This window comes from Aythya fuligula, chromosome 1 (assembly GCF_009819795.1).
Source record: "Aythya fuligula isolate bAytFul2 chromosome 1, bAytFul2.pri, whole genome shotgun sequence".
NCBI lineage: Eukaryota > Metazoa > Chordata > Aves > Anseriformes > Anatidae > Aythya > Aythya fuligula.
Genome location: NC_045559.1, coordinates 12,673,768 through 12,694,028, shown reverse-complemented (window position 1 = coordinate 12,694,028; position 20,261 = coordinate 12,673,768). Strand labels below are relative to the sequence as shown.

At 37.6% G+C, this 20,261-nt stretch overlaps 1 protein-coding gene across 6 annotated transcripts in view; it reads right to left on the bottom strand.

Moving 5' to 3' along the window:
* The window catches only part of MAGI2 (membrane associated guanylate kinase, WW and PDZ domain containing 2), a 771,045-nt gene that overhangs the window by 23,894 nt on the left and 726,890 nt on the right, over nt 1-20,261 (bottom strand). For all 6 annotated transcript variants that reach the window (XM_032182540.1, XM_032182497.1, XM_032182505.1 and 3 more), the window contains 2 exons: nt 19,875-20,115; nt 18,043-18,186 (listed from right to left, as the gene is read on the bottom strand). In XM_032182540.1, coding sequence (XP_032038431.1) covers nt 18,043-18,186; nt 19,875-20,115 — 385 coding nt within the window. The remainder of the gene's footprint in view (nt 1-18,042; nt 18,187-19,874; nt 20,116-20,261) is intronic.

Sequence of the window (20,261 nt, the reverse complement as noted above, 5' to 3'; positions counted from 1 at the left end):
CAGCTGGGTGGGCTCAGCAAACTCATTTATCAGTGTCATGAGAGCATATCTGCTCGGTGGGATCACACCTGCCTTGGTCTGCATCTACAGCCTCCTCACTGTGGAGAGCTGAGCAGATCCAACTCACTAAAATAGCGATGCTGCATGCATCTGAGAGAGGGTTTTAAAGAGGCTATACAGTTTTCAAGATGATGGGTACTTCCCTTTCCTCTTACAAGCCTCTCCTAACAAAACCAGCTCTTTGCTGGCCTTGGACATTGAAATGTTTTCTGTTTTATATGCTTTCTTTGCTACTATTGTATTTCTGTCAACTGAAAGCATAATCCTCCAGAGGCTTTCCTTCCTTCCTGAGTCTGAAATATAGTATTTACCAAATAAATGTGCATAATATGAGATGTCAACAAGACTCCTAGCATCAAAGAAAACTGGAAGGGATGTCAAGAAGTCATCTAGTCCCTACTTTTGTTCAGAAAAGATGTTACTAAAAGCACTATGGCAGTTTCTCTATAAGAATTCATACTTGTCAATAGGAGTTGCAGCCTGTTTTAAGAACTCTCCCAGGATACTGTACGCAATCTCTTTCAGTACTTTATTTAACTAAAAAGTCATTGATCCGAATAAAACCTCTGAGCCTTGCTATCGTGCTCTTTATTTTCTGTAGGCTGAGCAGTGGAGGAAAAAAATCAGGATTATTTAGTGTCAAAAGGCCTTATTTTTGCAGCGCAAATTTCTTTCTTAGAGGATTGTCTCCTTTAGGAGGAATGGACATGGATGTAGCATGCAGTACAGATTTTTAGACACTTCTGATGACATCCAGGCCAACGTGACATGCAGCAGAGGTGCTCATGCAGTGATCTCCACTGGGTTTGGCCATGCAGGTCTGTTTGTGTCACCCTGACTTTTGCAGTACTGGTAGGATGTAGCTGCACACACACAAAACAAAACCAGAAAATCCGTCTTGCCACTTCTGCAGCACAAACATGAAAGATGGATTTATTGTACTCTCCCTACAAGGATGTTAGTAAGGCCAAACACAGACAAAATTCCACCAGTTTGGGAAAACCTGCTTCTAAATGTCGTGAAACAATTAAATCCTCATAGAAATCCTGTAAAAGTCAAGTCAGATTTTGCAAAGGCTTAAATATAGCTCCTTTTTGTGCCATGTTGCCTGGATATACCAAGTTTTGCAGAAGGTATTTAAAATGATCTTGTTAACATGTTTTGAGAGAAGAAGTGCCAGATTAGATCAAATGAAGGAGGTGTTTTTAACACTCCTTGATATATAGCCTTTAAAATGAGTAATGATGAAAGCTGTTCAGTGCACGCACAGTCCTTCAAATAAAATCTTCTACACTCCTGAGCAGAAAGACAGGCGGAGATTTTAATACAGTTTAATATGTAAAAAGGTTAAGTTAATGCCATATTTTCCCTTGCTGTTTGCCTTTATTCTGTTCTCATTGGTCAATATACAGGAACTATCTTGTATTAGTGTAACCTTTTCTGTATTTCAGTATTTTTTTTTCTCTATAGTCAGCAAGTAGCTGATTTGATAATTCCCTCTTTTTAATATAAAATCATATGTGCAAATAACCTTGGAAAACTTAAAAAAAAATATATATTAAAGCCTAGCATTCTGGTTATGTGACTGAAGGAGGGGAGAGAAACAAGTATGTAAAAATTAGGTACTCTGAAATTTCCATTACAAGATTTGAGACCAGAGTGAAAATAAATAGTGGCAGGAGCCGTGGGTTAATTGTTTTCCATGCATTTGTGTCTTGTGGCTGACTGATGTATAACTGAAACATGCCACCTGTGCAGCACAAACCCAGGTCTGATTAGATATGGAAAACAACACAGAAGAGAAACGTTATGAATGCTCTTGCCCTTAGAAAAGCTTCAATTAGACTCCCCCCTATCTAGGGAATTCATACAAAAGAGAAAACCTTGACTGAGAACTGGTTTCCCCTGTGTCTAATAAAGTATGGGTTCTTATTCTTTATTTTTTATTTATTTTTTTTTTTTTCCAGTTAACATTTAAAACCTGCTTGCCTTCCCCCAGCCCTGTGATGTTTGACACAGGAGGCTGTCTCTCTCTCTACTTAGGTGGCTATTTTCAGAAAGCAAAACCTTGTCTTAAAGCAAAAGCTTCTTGTGTGACTCTTGACAGATACTGCTAGTGTAGATCATTCACTGGAGAGAGGGAAAGACATGGAATTTTGCTGAGGCTATTTCTTCCTGTTTAAAACCCAGTAATTGTTGAAGAGGAGCTCAGGTATACCCGCATATTGAAGTTACTCTCTTTTTAGGAACAGAGGTTGTTTCCTGCAGTTTTATGCCACACATGACATTTTCTTGGTAATTCTCTTCTGGGTACTTCCAAGTCTGTACACAGTCTCCAAACTGGAGATAATATTAAGCTAGGGGGTAAGCAAAACTGATCAAAATGATAAAAATCTTCCCATGTGGGAGAAACACTCTTGTTAATAATGCTCCCAGAATAAGATTTTTGCATGTTTGTAGTACATCAAATTTGTGACTCATGATTAGCCTGGACTCTTTACTCTGAGGGTGGTGAGGCACTGGAACAGGTTGCTGAGAGAAGCTATGGATGCTGCATCCTTGGAGGTGTTCAAGGCCAGGCTGGATGGGGCTTTGGGAAACCTGGTCTGGTGGGATGAGTCCTTGCCCATGGCAGGGGGTTGGAACTGGGTGATCTTTAAGGTCCCCTCCAACCCAAACCATTCTGTGATTCTGTGATTCTATGATTCCAAGACTATCCCCTGCAGTCTTATCTAGACAGTTACCCCCTATTTTAAACTGTGCATATAATTTTGCTACCCTTAAAGAAACACAGTGCACTTCAGTGAATTTTATCATATTGAGTGCTTCAGTATGAAAAGTTCATTTTGAAATCGAAGTCAGTTCCTCAAAGCCTTCTAAGACTTCTAAAAACCTCTTGGCATTAAGAAATGTTACTATTTACCAATAAGTCTCTAGTTATTGATGAAATTATTGAATTGAGCTGGTGTCATCACAGACCCTTCAGAACCACACTTGTAATTTCACACTTGTAATCCTCCTTCAGGAACAAAACATTCAGAACATCCTTTGAGAGTCATTATTTCCCCATCCTGACTGTGAATTTCCTACAAGGTGCTTTTGAAAGGTGAAAAGAAGATGCCTCATACCTTCTCTATCCCATTTTTGCACAAAGAAATAAAAATGAAAATAAAAAAGAAAACTAGACTAATATGACAAGGTTTGTTTTTCACAACTTATGTGTTATTTTTTTCAACTTTTTGATAACTTGCCACAGATTATTTCTGGGAATGAAAGTTAAAGGAATTTTAGTCTGTTAATGTATTTTAAAAGTAAGGGATATGTTTGCTTTTCTCTAGTCTTCTACCAACTTTCTTGTCCTCCATGAGTTCTTGGAGATTGTTACTAATAGTCTAGAAATTACCTTCTCTAAATCACTGAGCATACGTGAAAATCAACAACTTCAGCTGACTTGAATCTTAAAATTCTTTAAGCAGTTTTCTCCTTAATCTTATCTCAACTCATTTCTTTTTGTTGAAATTGGTGTACTGTTCAGAAAATGGTCCTTCTGAATATCTCAATGAAGATTGATAGAAAGAAAGCACTGAATATTTCAGCCTCCTCCACATTCTCAGTGAGTGATGGACCTATACTTTCCTTCTCTTCATATTTATTTTAATATATTTATGTTACCTTGTTACCTTTTATACTTTTCTTGCAGACTGCCTGTATATCATTCTGACACATTTAATCTTCCTTATGCATCTAATGGGACACCAGCCACCTAACAGGTGTTGTAGCATCAAGCTTTGACTGTCTGAATCCTTTATTGGGTATGACCCTGTGGCATTAGCTCCTTTCATGGAAAGTGACACATTTGAATATCAGTTTCTTATTTATAAGAGTCATTTCAGCAAGCTGCCTTTTGTGGAGATATAAAGCTTTTCGCATGAGACACCAGAATATTCCAAAAGATAAGCTTCAATGTCGCAACATCATTATTTTGCACGGTGTTTGGTTTCTCTGTCACTTTGCACTTACAGATTTCATTTTTTTTGTCAAGAAATTAACATAAAAAATAGTTCCCAAAGTCTGTGGAGTTAGCCATCCCTAAAATTACACCTTCAACTTCCACACCATTCAGGTGCAATTTTTTCACGACAGCCTGAGAGGATGCGTGCATCCTAATCACCAAGTTTTATGTGCACAAACAGCACAGGAAAGGTTTGAGAGTGCAGCACTTGAAACACAGTATTTTAATCTCACAAAGCCACAGACTGCCTTTGGCTCTGTAGAATAAATGTTAACCTGAAGGTGCTGTTGCATGGGGTCTGTGGCAGTTTGGTTGCCAGTCGTGAACCAGCCAATGGATCCCTTTCTGCTCCCAACAGGCAGGCCTTGCACTGTGGCACCCCCCAAGAAAATGGCACCAATTCTGATTTGTGACCTTCCTGGCAGTCTTCAGCAGAGATGACAAAGCCTGAGCGATCAGACATTCCCACCAGCTGAAGGCTGGCAAGTTGGCTGGGTAAGTGTGCATGTCTGTTGCCTGAGATGTGTTTATTCTGAAGAAACACTCCAGCTATGAATCTGGCAACTTTTGCACACGTCAATTTCTCGTTATGCTTCTTTCTTCCTATCAAATGAGGCCCTGGCTGAATTTTCATTCACTTTGATATAAATGCCTACCCACATCTACCGGTGCTTCTCCTGACCTGATGGCATTCAACAAGAAGAATTCTTCTCTTACACTCTTACAGTGTCCAAGCACAAAGTAAACACTGAATGCTTCCCTCCACTTAATGCTTTTAAAGTTGAATATTAACAATTTAAATGTATTTATGAAAGTAGTTTGTGTGTATGGGAAATGTCTCTTAACAAAATCTGTTTCAGTTCAAGTTAATTCAGACTCTCCATCCATGCATAAGAACAACTGAGCTATAAAATTGGGCAGCATGTTTTCTGGTAATAATGAGAAGATAATATTCCTAAGGAGTGTTTAAGTGACATCACTATTGATAGGTTAATTAGAAAGAAAATTGTAAAGCTTCTCTGAATCATTAGAATAAAGAGCTGCTATTACATGTGAGTTTTGCTGCAGAGTCTTTGTTCTGGCCATATTTTATAGTAATTATTACCTGTCTTGTTTAAAAAAAAGCCAATCAGCACATACAAACAAAATTTCAGAAGTAGGCAAAATCAGAAGGAAATATATATAGCTTTACTATAATAAAAGTTTTTCCTTGTTCAAACATACTTCTAAACCACTTGCGATAGCCTTGTGTATATTTGCTTCTGCTAGCTTGTAAGAAACCGTCTCTAAGCAGGTGTATAGTTCCCTGTTGCACAAAATGAAATTAATTGCATATGCACATTTTCATTCTATGTTAAATGAGGAAATCTAATGATAAAAGCAGCCTCAAATGATTTGTGCAGAGGGCATTGCTATCTGTCATTTTATTAATGCATTTTCTAATTAAACCTCGGGAAAGAGACTAATTACTCTTAATTACTTTTTATATGGGCATTCTATTTTTATAACGGAACTTTTTTTTCATATATATTTGTTGCTGTTGTTATTGTTAATGAGTCCAAAAGGCTGAGAGATTGTCTGTACTTGGAAACTGAACAAAATAGCAGCTCCAGAACATCTATTTTGGTGAATTTCCAAGTGATGTCAAGCCCTGATATCATTGCCTGGTGTTAGGCACAGGCTGGGTATCTGCTGTGCAAATTTCCTCACAGCAGAGAATTTGTACTGCCACTTGTAATGTATAGCTTGGTGTATTTCTAGTCTTGGACTTCCTCAAGTGTATTGTAGGTACATGTAGCTTGGATATCTTGGTAAGAGAAAAAATATTTCTCTTTGGAGGAATTACAAGGCTGTGTGCCTTGCACTATTTGAAGCAACCACCCATGAAGGTATTAAGTCACAAACTCTTCTGTTTGATGGCCATCCAGCTGTTTGAGCAGGGAAGCCACCTTTTCACCTTTTGCTGAGAATAGGGAGAAATTTAGAATTCTATTACTGAAAGAGAACTTGGAAACTGGAAAATGCATAACCTCATGTCTGTGCAGAATGGGGAGTGTATGAACGAAAATAGGGTTTGCAGTGGTTGGCAACTAAGGGGACTTATGGTACTCTAGAACACCTGAAGTCTTCGTCAGCACTGCTGCAAAATAATCCATGTATATGTGAATTAAAGATGTCAAAGATAAAAGGAACATTCATTAACTTACTAGAGAAAAGTGTATACCAGTACATTTTTAAATAGTGCTAGGATGACTCAGTGTAGAATAATGTAATGTTAATAGCTATTTCACCACTGCAATCATGGATGGGAATCAGTAGAGACTGTAAAAAAGGAAAAATAAAAGTTTCTGATATATTCTTGATGGACTCAGCCAGTCCCATTAAGCAAATGCAAAGTGAACTCAAGATTTACAAGCAGATTTTAAAGATCCTATACATAAGCCTAGGCATAAGTTTTCATGGAGAATGCTCCATCCAAAGTTGTATCCAGACAGGAAAACAGAAAAGAACATAAACTCTGAACATAAGCCATGGAAACATTTTGAGGAGGAGACTGATAAAACAGAGCTAAGAATGTACTTTCAAACATACCAGAAGTGTGGAGCCTGTCAGAGAACCAAGATCTCAAAAAATAGCAAGATAGAAAAGACCACAAGAAAAAGATTAGGTGAATTCTTTGCATTGATGTTCACTGAAGAGGAGGGCAGCCAAAACCCTGCAAAGGGCCTGCTCAGTGGAGGGGCAAGATTGAGGAACTGGCTCCACCAGCAGTGCCAGTGGGAAAGATTGTAGAACAAATTGATGAAATGAATAGGAAGAAACCACCAGAAGTACTCATCATGGCACTCATCCATGATTGAAGGAATTTGGATATGAAGCTGCTGAACTAGTAGCTACAGGATGTAATCTGCTGCCTACTTCGGTAAATGGCTTAGTAGCAGAGGAATAGGAAGTGGCAAGTGTGACACCAGTCCTAAAAGACAGTCCTGGAAAGTGACCAACTGAGTCTTATGTTCATTCCAGCAGACGGATGGAAGCAATAAGGAACGTGAAGGTTAGCTGGCACATGGATAATTATGATATATGGGGGAAGGATCAGTGTGGCTTTTGTAGAGGGAAGCCATTCCTCACAGACCTGTTGCTGGCCACTGAAGCTGTCAATGACTATGTAGATAAATGAGATATGGTTAGTATACTGACATTTTCAGAAAGCTTCTAACAGTAAACTCTTCAGTAAAGGCTCTGCTGTGATGGGAGAAAGAATAGGGTCTTCTAGGTAAGAGATTAAATTCAAGGGGAAAAAAAAAAGCTGGAAATAAGTGGTCAATTTTCACAATCAAAAGACCTTACCATAGTGATTACTCTGTTCAGCATATTTGTAAGTGGCCTGGTGAAGAGCTTGAAGATTGTGTGATAAGATTTGCAGGCAACATAATACCATGCAGGATTGTCAAATCTAAATGTAATGTTAAAAGCTGTGGAAAGATAGCACAATACTGTGTGTTAAAGCAGCAGGTGAAATTCAGTAGTGCTAAGTGCTAAGTGCAGTACATGTGGAAAATTACACACACAATCACTCTAAATTAACCGTTACCCCTGAAGAGAAAGATCTTACATTCTTTATGGTTAGTTCTCTGAAATGTCAGCCCAGTCAAGAAAGCAAACAGAATGTTAACCATTAGAGAAAGAATAGGGAATAAAGGAGGTACCATCATTAAGTCATTAAGGAGCACCAATATCTTTAAAAACTTCAGGTTTTTCTAGTGCTTTTACCTCCAGAATGTGATAGACTGATAAATGGTTCAGAGGAGGCCAGTGAGGATGGTCAAGGGTGAAGGAAAGCTCCCTTATAGGGCAAGATGAAATAGACTGCTAAACATCGGCAGAAAAAGGTGTATATGATGTTGGTCAACAGAATAAGGGATAATATGGAAAATGAGGAAGTAATCATAATATTACTATGCTGTAGCTATGATTAAAAAAGATTTTTGTTTTGAAATAATGTAAACATTCATTTTTGAAACCCATTGATATAGCATATCAGGAATTTCAAAAGCATAAGCACATTCAAATAAATCGCTAAAAGTAATTCTGGATCCTAAATATGAAAATTCCAGCATGAAAAAAATCTGTAAAGTGTTGCCTGCTGGAGGTTTGGATGTTGTTATAGCAGGTGAAGAATCATTTCATACATGTTCTACAGTCCTTCCCTAAGCATCATCTACTTGTACTTGGAGTGAAGATATTAGGCTGGGTGGTGGGCTGTAGGAATGGATCTAATATTTGCATCCTTTTACCTTCACAGGTGACCTCTTCCAGTTCTGACTTGTGGGAGTTTGGGAAAACACAGAAGAGAGGCTGCCTCTGTTATGCCTGTGGCTGGACAAAATGTTTCAGGTGTCAGAGCACATAATTTGATTTCTCCATTTTTTTTCCTATTGCTCTGGACTCTTAATTTTTGAATTTACAGCTAATTATCTTTTTTGACCTGGAAACCCTTATAAATATTCCATAAAATATAGATTTAAATATGGTGCCTGTCTGCCAATTAAGTATTTTATTCATAAAACTTCATACTAAACTATTTTAAGCAAGATTATTAACTTGTTCTTTTTCATAGGTGGCTTGAAGGACTTTTCTATTAGGCATGGATTTACAAAGATGCTTTGAATGCGTCAGATTGAGAACATTTTTGAGAGTATGATGTTAATTACATGTATGAGAGGTGTACTCTTTCTCCTTATCTTTCTGCAAACAAATTCTAACAAAAAAAAAAAAACAAACAACAACACAGCTTTTTAGAGAAATGCTGAATAATAGCTCACCTACAGTTAATCCAGCCTTGATTTATTATGCTTTTATGCTGTCAGAATATATTCAGCATCCCTCAGGACCTCATTTTGCATTTATTTGTTGTAGACACAAGAATGTTGATCAGCTTTATGTCTGTGTGTCAATATATTCTTCCTTGAGTTCTGCCAACTATACTAACCCGGCATGCAGCTCCTCTTACCACAGGCTGACACACAGCTCATATGCTCGAGTATTCCAGTTGAATTCCCAGAGATCAGATCAATCACACCCACTCTCTCTACAAGTGAGGTTGGACAGTGATGTATGTAGTAGGGAATTGGCACATGAATGAGATTACCCCAAAGGGACATGCAATTCGGTGGTAAAGCATAGCTAAACATTTTACCGTACTGTTCAGATGGATCACAAATCACAGAATAAATGGATGGGACAAAGAATATCTTTGTCTTTATGTTCCACTGTAATGACAGTGTTGACATTCACTGAATGCTTACTATGAAGGTAAGATTTATATTACAGCTTAAAGGAAGCCAGGTATGCCGCAGGATTTAAGGGTAAGTGCTACTTACGTAGGAAAGATTGGCTACTTAACTGACATGAATCACATTGTAGGCATTTGTCTTTCAGATATGTGCATAAAACTATAATAAAATAGAGGCTGGTGGAGCACTGTATCTTCCAGAAGCATTCTTGTGTCCCTTATGTGTGTGCATAACATCCATTTTTTAACATCTAAATATTAGTGACTTTTCAGCATGGTTTCTGACAGTCTTCTCAAGCCCTCACTCATTCTAAGTGCTCAGCAGTTGACTTCCTGCTGCTCTCAGTGCACCACCTGGAGAAGACCTTTCTGTTTATTAGGCTTCTTTCACCTTTATGCTTGCTGTAACTACCATAGGCCTGCAAGAGGTGTTCCAATAGCAATATCCACTTTTCTCCAATAGTCTGAACATAGGACCTTATTGCCTTGTAAGAACTGGAGATTCACAGAAGTCACTCGGCACTTTATCTCCAAGGCTTCAGTTTTCTTTCTGATCCCAAATAAGACTCCAAACTTTGTTACAGCAAAAATTAAGCGTCACACTGGCCAATTGTTGGTTTAATTTTTGGTTACTGTGATTGCCCTATATGTTTGTAAGAAAGCAATGACTGAACAAGCCATTTTTGCCTTCTTCCAATTTCCTTCCTGTAGCTTTCTTGGTTGTCACATCTACTGTGTGACAATTATTTGGCTCCTGTTTTTAATGCTTTTTGTTCTAATCACTGTCAGGCTGAGCTAAACTACTTCTTGCTCACCATACTTACAGGCTGCAACTGCCGGTGCATTCCACTGGAGACTGCATCAAATAACCCTGCAGTGTGGGGTAATCAGATGGAGCATCTAAAACAGACACTGAGCTCTCTGTTAATGAGAAGTCCAGGTGAGGCTCCCACCAGGAGCCAATGCAAGTTGTGGGGTCTGCACAGCAACATCCTCTTAAAGATTTACATTTATTGTAGAGTAAGGAATCATTCATTCTTCCTTCTGAACTTTTAAAGCTCCATTTATGACAGGAAACAAACAGTTCTGTAGATGGTCTGCGCTTTTTCACATTTACTTCTTCCCTTTGACAATGGCCCTACAAAAAGATGAGATAACCCTACCCCCTACAGAAACCTTTTTTTTTTTTTCTTTTTTTTTTTTTTTCTGGAGGGTCTGAAGAAACAAAAGAAACAAAGCAGTAATATGTGGAGTGTGGAATCACAAAGGTTAGGAGACAATACCTGTGTGTGAAGCTGCAGGTACTGCCTGTGGTAGCTAGTAAAAAGTTTGTCTGTGGAATGGGAATCTCACAAATTGGTAGTAGTCCTTCCATTTCAGCTTGGATTTTGTCTTCTCTAAGATGCAAGACACCAGCTACTAAAGATAGTTTTTAAACAGAATGATGATATATTACATTATGACACAGGCTGAAAAGTGTCTGTGGAAGCTGTGTTATATTCATAGGGAATGCTAGCTTAATTGTTGGAAACAGATTACTTTTATCATTAAAAACCTATAAATCAAGGTCTGCTAAAAATAGATATAGTGATAAAGTGACTAGACAAACACCAAGCTAAGTGTGTGTAACAACAAGCAGACAAAAAAGCCAAAATGGAAAAATCCTATGATGAGCATGTAAGAAAAAAACTGCTGTGCACAGTATAAAAGACTTCCCAGACACTGTTAGGACATAATTACCTGAAGCTGCTTTAAACTTTGCCTGCATTTCAGTTCTGCCTGTCTACCCAGCAAACCCAGAATAGCTCAAGTAATTTCTGAGTGCCTGACTTGAGACGTTCGGGAGTGTCCTGTTCTGAGGAGATGGGCTTATACTCCCTTATTAAACTCCACTGTTGTACAGAGTTTTCAGAGTCCGGATAGATAGCTGCTTGCATATTTCATATTGCCTTGAGAAGTCTGAAGAGCTGGTCTCAGTCCTAATAAATGTCTTCTGGGGAATGTGGTTAGCAATAGCTAACTTTTATTTGACACTCTACTGTTCAGAAGCATGGTACTGAGGCTTTTCAAAGGAGACTTAAGCTAACATCTAGCATGGCTTAAGAGAGGGCTTTAATGTCAGGCTATGAGTTTCACAGGTGCCCTGTCCTTCTTGTTGCAAGCAAGCTATGTTGCAAGCTATGTCATCAGAAGAAAAATAATAGAAGCAATTGCCTGACCTTGTACTTGGGATGCTTACAGAGAGGGAAAAGACAGTTTTGAATACTGTTGAATATTTGTACATGGATTTTGATAGCAGTTTCAAATGAAATGCTTATGCCTTCCATGATGTGAAACCTCAGTTCTGTTTCCTTACAAATAAGACATAGGCTTTGTCTTGGCTACTTGCCTATTTGGGTCCTTGGCTCTTGAATATTGAATTCTCCTTTTTGCTAGAAATATTTCTTAATGTAGGTGGATGAAGTTTCTTGAATAAGGTTGGTGTGAATTTTGTTATCATGGGAAAGGATGAAATACACAGACTGTGCTAATCTGCAGAATGCCATGAACCAGTCTACAGCATGGGTTGGTTACTATTATGGGGTGGTTCTTACTGCAGTGCTCTCTTGGCAAGCTAGACCAGACCAAAGCCACACAAATTCCTATGCAACAATAGCACAGAAGCTCATAATTGACACTGTAGGAATAGCCTTTCCCTTGTGCCTATTTTTAGCTCCAAGTCTGTACAAATGAAACAAAGAGAGGAGCACAGGCAGCAGAAAAGCAACAAATAGGAAAAAGGAATGAAGACTCAGAGAAGGAATTCAAAGCACGACAGATACAAAATTCTGCAGTGTCTGTGTTTCAGAAGTTGGTTCTGCAAATATATTCAAAAAAATCTACAAAAGAACGAGAAAAATAATATAGTAGGAGATATGAGAAAGCTAGTGATAGGGATAACTGGTGTACGTGGACTGAGAAAAATGAGTTGACAAGACAATGATACCAGAAATGTCAGAGATGAAAAGTATGACTTTCATGGAAGAAGTGAAAAAAAAGATGTAACTCACAAAGTGAAAAAATGACACAGATGTACGTTGTGTATAAAAAAGCACATTGTGCTCTCATTCTTCATGAATTTCACATTCAATAAGCCCAATCGTGCAAGACATTCTGTATCTTTGCAGTCCTCAGCCACATGTTCTTTGTTTGAAGCTGTTTTCAATAAGCATGCTGGCTGCAAGAGATACCATTCAAGGCAATAAGAGATCTGTTGATCATATCTCACACGTCTTGGAAACACTACGACCATCCTTAACAATTCTCCTGAGAGATGTTAGTAGTCCCCCACCTCTAAGGCAGGAAGGGATAGAGATCTGCAGGCAGGGCTCAGCTGATCGTTGTCCTCAATGTGAGATACGAAGAAAAATATGAGTTATCATGAGCCTCATCTAAATAGACCTATAAAATTGTTGCCAGTAGAGTCTGAATCTTCAAAGGCTGGAGGGACTGTGCTCCACATTGTCTGTGTTATGTCTCTCATCTCTGGTAACTGATTCATCTTGATATTACAATTACTGAGTGTGTGTGCCATATTTTTGTCCTGCTCTGAGACTAGATTTGCAGTTTGATTTTCCAATATTGCCATTATTGATCTCATCACGAACTAGTTTCAGATGTTTTTTTTTTTTTTCCCAACAGGCCTCTGCCATTTCTGGATATAAGATATCAAAGATACTAATAATTCTCCAAACTTTTCTCCTGGTTCTTTTAATACATTCTTGGATTATGGAACACAGATATCATCCTGTTCTCTCCTTTTAGCCATTGTATGGACAGAGTATTGTATTTCTGCTGTTCCCTCATCCTAAAGAAGAAAAGTGGAGGGAAATAAATCTGTAGAACTCAGAGGTCCCAAGAGAGTCTATCTGCCACTTAAAGTTCTGGACAATTACTTTTCCTTGTATGTTCTTTTCCTTATATCTAATGAAACTTTTCTTCAGTGCTTATAAGCTGTAAGATATCTTGCTGTTTGTGAACATTCATTTAGTTTACTGGAATTATTTTGAACCACATTTTTCAAGTTCTGTAAACTGTTGCTGTAGCAAGCTTCAGAATTAACCATCGTAACCTGATGTCTGCCCAGCTGACAATTATGAGGGATCTGTATTAGCTTCCAGGTTAGTGATCAGGTTTCCCCCTAAAGAGGTCATTTGTAAGGAATTTTCATTAATCTTACCCATGAATTGCAGTGAAATCCTGCCAAAGTTAAGCATGGTATTTGACCTGACATATGGGTTTATATGCAGCTATGCAGTTATAGCTGTGACTTGCCAGCACTGGCTGGGAACAGTTCACCCACAATGCATACAGAGGGAACTCATCTCTATCTCTGGAGTGACGGGGGAATCCCAAGAGCTAACTGTATTTGAAGCTGAAGTGAGTCTAACTGGGAATGAGTGGCAAAAGCACCCCATCGTGACTGGCCCAGAGGCTCCGTACATCCTTGGCATAGACTACCTCAAGAAAAGGTACTTCAAGGATACAAAAGGGTACCGGTGGGCTTTTGGCATAGCTGCCTTGAGCAAAGAGAAGATTAAGCAGCTGTCTACCCTGCCTGGTCTCTCACAAGACCCTTGTGCTGTGGGATTGCTGAGGATTGAAGAACAGCAAGTGCCTATTGCAACTACAACAGTACACCGGCGGCAAAAGATACTCTTGTGAAGATACTCTTGCCATAGACTTCTAGATCCTTTGATAGATGCTTCCCTCCCATGTCTTGTGACAGATGAATCCAAGTTAAGTGAGGATGTATGCCTGGGCTTTCTGCAGAACCAGAGTCTTTGAGTTCAAATAAAAGACTCAGTGCATGTAAAAGTACCAGGAATAAGAACAGGGTAGTAAGACTGTAAAAGTTTAAAAATTCTTTTTAAGGGAAGAATTTATTAAACCTTAAGACATACTGCAGTGTCTATTTTGGCTGGCAGAAAGGGGTCCTTGGGTAGAAAAGCAGTATGCAGGCAAGACTGATGAACTTTGTATGACACCAACTCAGTAGTCTTCCACCTTTCAGGATCCCAGAACAAATCAGCAGAAAATTGAAACAGAAAGCTACATCAGTTACGAAGGGCAATTAAGCACTACTTTAGATCTTGCATTACTAAAACGGGGAGTTCCTCAGTGGATTTGTTTCCACTAAAAGCACAAACTGCCTGGCATGCCATTCTCAGGGGGAAGGAAGATCAGGACTTCTGAAATGAAAAAGTGAAGGGATAACAAACTTTATGAAACCTTTCCCCCCTTCCATTAATATTTTCAGAGCCAGAGTTCTGGCAGGGCCAGTGGAAGCCCATCACTTACAATGCTTGCTCTACTCATTCTATGTCTGTTCTTTCATCTACGCTTCAATTTTGGTTTCGCTTCTTTCTAATCTTTATCATTGCCATTTGGTTCACTTTCTGTTCACTCCTAGTGTAGATATATTGTATTACTTTCATGCTTACTTTCCTCAGTAATGTGTCTATTCTATTTCTTTTTACAAGACATATTTCCATACCAGTTCTTTATTTACATCTGATTTCCTATAATCTTAGATTTTAGTTTAAATTTATTCTCCGTGTCTGTAATGCATAACACTGTTAGATGTATTTAGACCTCAGAATCTTTTAAATGTGTCCTGAGAGACTTTCACATTTTTTAGAATGTGTCCAAGCAGAATACAGTTGTGGGGCTCATCCCGTCACCAAGGTTTTGCAGTGCCCACTGAGTACAAACTACAGATTCTGACTTGGCTATCTGGAGCTGTCTTCAGTTAGACATTGCATTGCTACAATAATACAAAATTATAGACCCATGACTATAGATGTTGCTTTATTAATATGAAGTACTTTATATTCTTTTATTTATTTCTGTAAGGAAGGAGATTTATGTCAATATGAATGTGCCTTTATTGGGGTTTTTAATGAATTATAACTAGACAGACAACAAAATGTTATTCATCAAATACGTTTACTAATTACACATACATATTTTAATTTAACATCTTTCATTATATCCTCTTCTATTTTTTTCCCCAACAAGATAACTGGTTTATTTTTAATGTTCTTGTATTGGTGAATAGAAATAATCATGGAGTTTTGTGAATTATTTTAAAATTATTATTATTTTTTTTCTGTAAGTATGATCTGCACCTTGTGTTATCTGCTTAATGTTTTTTCTGGAAGGCTTCAGCTAAATCAAGAAAGGCTTTTCAAGGAGCAGGAAACAGGAAGCAAAACACTAATGGAGATAAGTAGACCATAAGAAGAACTAGTAACTGGGAAGCATTCCTGATAAGATCTGACCACATAAGCACCATTTACTATTCCAGTGCTGAAAGTCTGGGATCAGAGAATGTGATCTTTAAAGATGATGGTATATGAAGTGATAAGGACTGAACAGATTTTTGCATATTTTCCTATAGAGATGCATCTGTGAAACAGAATGGAATAGAACTGCAGCAAGCAGGCTGGTTGTCCCAGCCAAGAAATGGGAATAAACCTGCATTATTGACAGAAGATGTAAACTTAGGAAAGGAGATACAAGTACTGAAATCTGCTTCATTTACTCTTCTTCCTATGTCCTCTGTTCCTTTCGGCAATTAAATCATTCTTTTTGTTTTTCTATTTTTGTTCTGAAGAAGCTGTTTTAGAGATAGTTCTGTCCATCCATCAGTTACAGGTCACTGGAGATAAAAGTCTTGCAAGTTCCAAACCCATTTGTGACTGTCAGGTTAAAATGGCTATTAAACAGGAGAATAAAACTCAAGATTCAATGACAGAGCTGGAGGGTAAAACTGTTTTCAAAGAATACTTTTAAAGGGGAGATAAAACTCCAAGTTACAGCTACTTAGGCAAAATTACACTTGGCCGTGCACTGTGGCTATACCAACAAGCTTTAAACATTATTTTAGAGAACAAAATAATATTTTTTCATGGAAAGTTACAGGACATTTCCTAATGAAACTGTACTTTCCCTACAGATAAAATATAAAAATATATAGAACATATAAACATATGCATGTAAATTTGCATATTTAGGCTACTCACAGGGTGGATAATCTTTGTTCTGTGATACTAGTTTATGCAAATGATGCAGAAATTTTAATGTTATATATATATATATATATATATTTTTTTTTTTTTTTTCCTGATAGAGGTTATTACTTGACATGAACAAGCATTGATAAAAGCATTGCTTTTTAAGGTCTGTTGTCTTAGCCATATGTTTCCAAATACATGATTCCAGAGCTTATTAAATCCTCAACTTTTTCCTCATCTTTAATCACATTGTGGTTGATAATATACATCTGGTTAAAGCTGTTTATTAGGAGCAATCGATTATGATGGTACTAAAGTAAAGGAAATAATTATAACACCCACCAGAGAAGATATTCTTGAGCTAAAGTTCTAGTTGCAGCATTTACCTATGTTTCACACAAAAAATACTGTGGGAGTAGTTCTCAGCTTCCAGTTGCCTGCTTGGCTTCCTCCTCACAGGGACTGCTTATGCCACTGATCCCCCACGCAAGCTTCCAGTTGGACGCTCACAGATTTGAACTCCGTGGTATGACTGAGCACTAACTGAATTCTAAAATTCTACAAAGTGGGCAATTTAAGAATGATTAAAGAAAAATAAATCAACAAAAACCCACTGAGTTATAAACAGAAAGACTAACTGTGTATTTAGACTGATGTCAATGTTCTTTCAGTATGAAGTCAAATTTGACGAGATTGTTAGAACTGAGAAACAGAATCCATTTAATAACCACAACATTTGCAAAACCTGTTATTACTGTAAAGAACACAATTTCCTTTGCCCTTCTTTATACCTAAATATTGATTCAAGAATGTCACACTAGTTAGATATATAAAGAAATATATTTTTGTCTTGTTTTTTGGTAGTCTTTTTCACCTGTGGTTTCCTACTGTTGTTTTCATGTATTCGCTACTCTGCAGGGTATCAACAACCCTTAATTAGTTATTTTTAGGAGATTTTTCCAAATAGAACATTTACGTATATATATATTAATAATTGAATTTCTTTCTTGTGTGCTCTTATCAAATTTCATATTTAGACATGGTATTATTATTTCTACCACTACAGAACTCAAATGCACTAAAACTTATACAGCCAAAGAGTGAAAATTGATTCCTACAAAGAAGGTTGAATTATATCAATTAACAAAGTTAGCAAACAATAGGAAGGCAATTAAAGTAGTAAAATAACACAGACCAATGCTTCGGTATCATAACTGTCAGCTAAATGTCACACAGTTATCACTGCTTTTGTGACTAGAGAAGTAACTGTTAATTATGCCAATACTATTATCAAAGAAATGCTAAATGTTTTGTCAGAGATTTTGAAGATGCTTAGATATGAGTGCTAGAATAAAGAGAAAAATATAACAAAATAAAAGCTATTTTCAACAAAAAGTAATGCATTTTGTTCCAAAAAGAACTACACAGACCTACTATTTGTTTCAAGCCATTTCTTAAACTCTTCCAGGACCAATTTTTATTATTGGAGGTGTTTGGTATTGGTTCTTTAAAACACAATCAGAAAACAACAACAACAACAACTGTTTTCTCTTTGATGCCATCACCAAATATATCAGTTAAAGTTGACAAAAATTGTTACAATGTATTTTACTTACCCTCATCCTTCCATTTCTTATTGCTGGTCCATCTTCTGCTAATCTCAGCACAAACAAATCCATTTTGTACTCCCTTCCTCCTCGAATACTAAACCCAAAACCTTTGGCTCCCTTCTCCAAATCAACAGTGAAATAATCAAAGTCCTAAATAGAAAAATACAAAATGAAAGCCAATTAACTGTATAAATGGCATAATATGCATTCAAGAAAACTTTAAAATACATCTCTTCAAATGTGCATCTATCCAATTAATATAAGCAAATTCACTTTCAAATTATGCACTGTCAGAATAGATGAGAATAAGAGCACCTATTCTGGCCATTAAAAGCAGACTTAAGCAACATGTAAATGCTTAAAATGCTTAAAGTCTAAACTATCCTGAAGGACATCATCCAGCGGTTGCCTGGTACCAAAAGTTCTCTGGATGGCTTCCATATTTCACCTCAATACATTCATGGTATCCAAGTGTAAGGTTTATATCTACGCAGAATGTTGATTTGGCAAATGGGGCAGCAGACAGTTCCTATACAAACACCATCATAACCTAAAAATTAGCAGGACACACCTCCTAAATTCCCAGCAGAACTCAACCTGGTCAGCAAGCCAGACTGCATGGAGGCCCAAAGTGCAGCAGCTCTCCTCACTTCAGCTAAAACATGTGCTTTGAGGAGGAGGTGGGGAGTGGGATGTTTGAACTTCACTCTTTCCACATCCTATGGGGACTGAGATTCATTTTTCCAGGTTTTGCTTGGTGGACCCTAACTACCGGCACCTCAGAGGGGTCCAGGAAGGAACTTGCTTTTTTACTTCTGATCCATCAGCAACCAAAAGTGCAGAAGCCATGGGGAAAAGGATGAAAACAAGAGCAAGCTTGAGTTGTAGACATCAGTGGTTAAAAAATTAAATGGGATTGTGAGAAATGGGCAGCTAAGGCATCTCTAGACACTAAGAAGTGTCTTATAATCCTGTAAGATATGGGGACAGGTACTTGCTTTTTAGACATTGAAATGAATAAACTTGTCAGAAGTTTCTCTGTATCATGTTTAAGAATTTGGATATTTTCATCAAAAGAGTTTATGTATTTTCCTTGAAAATATGGACACAAAAATAGCATTTATATACGGTTTCAGTATACAGTGACCAGACATTTATGCTGTTATTTAATATATTTCTGACTTTTTTCCTCTGCAGTTATGTAAGAAAAAAGTGAACTTTTTCTTTTCAAAGTCTGAACTTTCAACAAGATCCTCAAACATTCTCAACTGTCAGTAAATATTTGTCATCAGCAACATCTTTTCCAAGGTAACATAACCATTCATCCAAGGTTTATTTCTCTGAATTTGTGAGATCATGCCCGATGTCAAAAAAAATGGTTAAAAAAAGGTAGTTTATCCTCATCCAAACTATTACCTACACAAAACTAAATGTTATCAGGCAGGATTCACTTGTATTTACTTATTTATCTAGATTTGATAAAACATTTATTTTCAACAATGCTGTAGAAATCCCATCGCACCTAAGTACTTCTGCTGATGCAAAGGAAGCTTATTTTAGAACTTCGATTTTAACTCTCCAGTACCTCAAAAATAGCATTTATTTAACATTGTAGTCACACGATTATAAATGCAGTGTTATTTGACAGATCACAAAGTACTTAATGAATGTTAATGGTTCTGGATTCATGTCCTCTACAGAGAAAGATTTACTCTGTGTAAAAGCAATAAAGGTGCTTTTTCTTCTGTAACATCAGCTGCCTTAATAATATATATGATCTTTCTCTACAAACTGTAATAATTTCTGTTGAGGGGTGCTGTCAGCATTTCAGGTTGTACCTGGGGCTGTCTGTAGTCTGACAGGGGGTACTGCCGGGTGTCAGGTGAGTGTTGCCTGTAATCCATCAAGGGTGGCTGCCTGTAGTCGAGAGGTGGTGGCTGCTGGTAATCCATCACAGGAGGATGCCTGTAGTCCAGGGGAGGCTGGCGGTAGTCAGTTGAAGACTGCCTGTAGTCTGTAAATGGAGGTTGCCGGATATCAGGTTTCACATCCTGTCTAGCTTTTACTTCTGACCTGTAACTGAGAAAGGCAAAATGGCTTAGTTTCAGAAAGCAGCAAAAAAAAAAAAAAAAGTTAAGGCGTATCCAGGAGTGAAAGCAAATTGCCTGACTGCAAAATTCCATAAAGCAAATTTTCATAGATAAGCAAAACTTTTGAGGGTAAAT